The 948-nt window shown below is 47.7% G+C and overlaps 1 protein-coding gene across 2 annotated transcripts in view; it reads left to right on the forward strand.

The window, feature by feature from the left end:
• LOC103460451 (tyrosine-protein kinase Fer) overlaps positions 1 to 599 on the forward strand; it is a 3,716-nt gene extending 3,117 nt beyond the window's left edge. Inside the window, exon 12 of one of the 2 annotated variants that reach the window (XM_017303328.1) lies at positions 26 to 599. Coding sequence is in view for 1 of the 2 variants with exons in the window: in XM_017303329.1 (XP_017158818.1) it covers positions 18 to 24 (7 nt within the window). In the remaining variant the exon portion in view is untranslated. Of the gene's footprint in view, positions 1 to 17 lie in introns of both variants that reach the window. The other variant, XM_017303329.1, reaches the window with a different exon arrangement.
• Positions 600 to 948: the final 349 nt, after the last annotated feature.

Here is a 948-nt window from a genome sequence, read left to right on the forward strand (position 1 = left end):
CTGGCGGCCATCAAGAGGAAGTGAGGCGAGGCCACGCCCACAGGGGGCGGGGCCTGGGTTACCTGGCGGCCATCAAGAGGAAGTGAGGCGAGGCCTGCAGCCACTTCCCATTAGATGGTACATGAGTTTTCAAGTGCTGTTGCCATAGAAACGGCCAACAAGATGTAAACAAACGGTGCCTAAAGGATTCAGCCATTTTTAGACACAATGTGAAGACAAGCCACTAAGCCCCGCCCCCAGAATGCCTCCTGGACTGTAACCATGGTGACAGAAGTTTCCATGTTAAAGCTCTTTTGTTCTCTATTTATTTTTTAATTTGTTTTTATTTCCGACAGCCAGCTGTCAGTCGCCTCAGGCCCCGCCCAGTCTGCCTTCCACTAAACTTTCCCTCTAAATGGTGTCGCTTAGTCGTCATGGTAACAAATCATGACTCCTGATTGGTCGGCATCATTTTCTGGGCTTTGTGAGAACTGAGCGCCACCTACTGTCACAGTAAATGAACTCCAATGTTTTGTTGTTTTCAGTACTAATCGTTTCTTTTATAAACTTGTTATAAAAAATTTGTATCATTTATAATGAAAATAAATCATAAGACTATATTAGCTCGTCTGGTTTAATGAAGGTGAAGGAGTGGACGCTAATGAGCTCTGAACTTTGACCTCCTGTGTCTATGGCTCAGCAACATCAAGTCATAAACGCTGTAGAGAAATTATAAAATAATAAATACTGACCCTGAAGACAACAATGAGACGTGTGATAGGTTGAGACCAGGAAAGACGACTCTGGTCCAGCAAAGGGCCCACCACAGCAGGCCACGCCCACATGAAGGCCTGTCACACCAGGCCACGCCCACATGAAGGCCGATCACACCAGGCCACGCCCACATGAAGGCCTGTCACACCAGGCCACGCCCACATTAAGGCATGTCACACCAGGCCACGCCCACAT

The sequence above is a fragment of the Poecilia reticulata genome, unplaced genomic scaffold (genome assembly GCF_000633615.1).
Source record: "Poecilia reticulata strain Guanapo unplaced genomic scaffold, Guppy_female_1.0+MT scaffold_241, whole genome shotgun sequence".
Classification (NCBI taxonomy): Eukaryota; Metazoa; Chordata; class Actinopteri; order Cyprinodontiformes; family Poeciliidae; genus Poecilia; species Poecilia reticulata.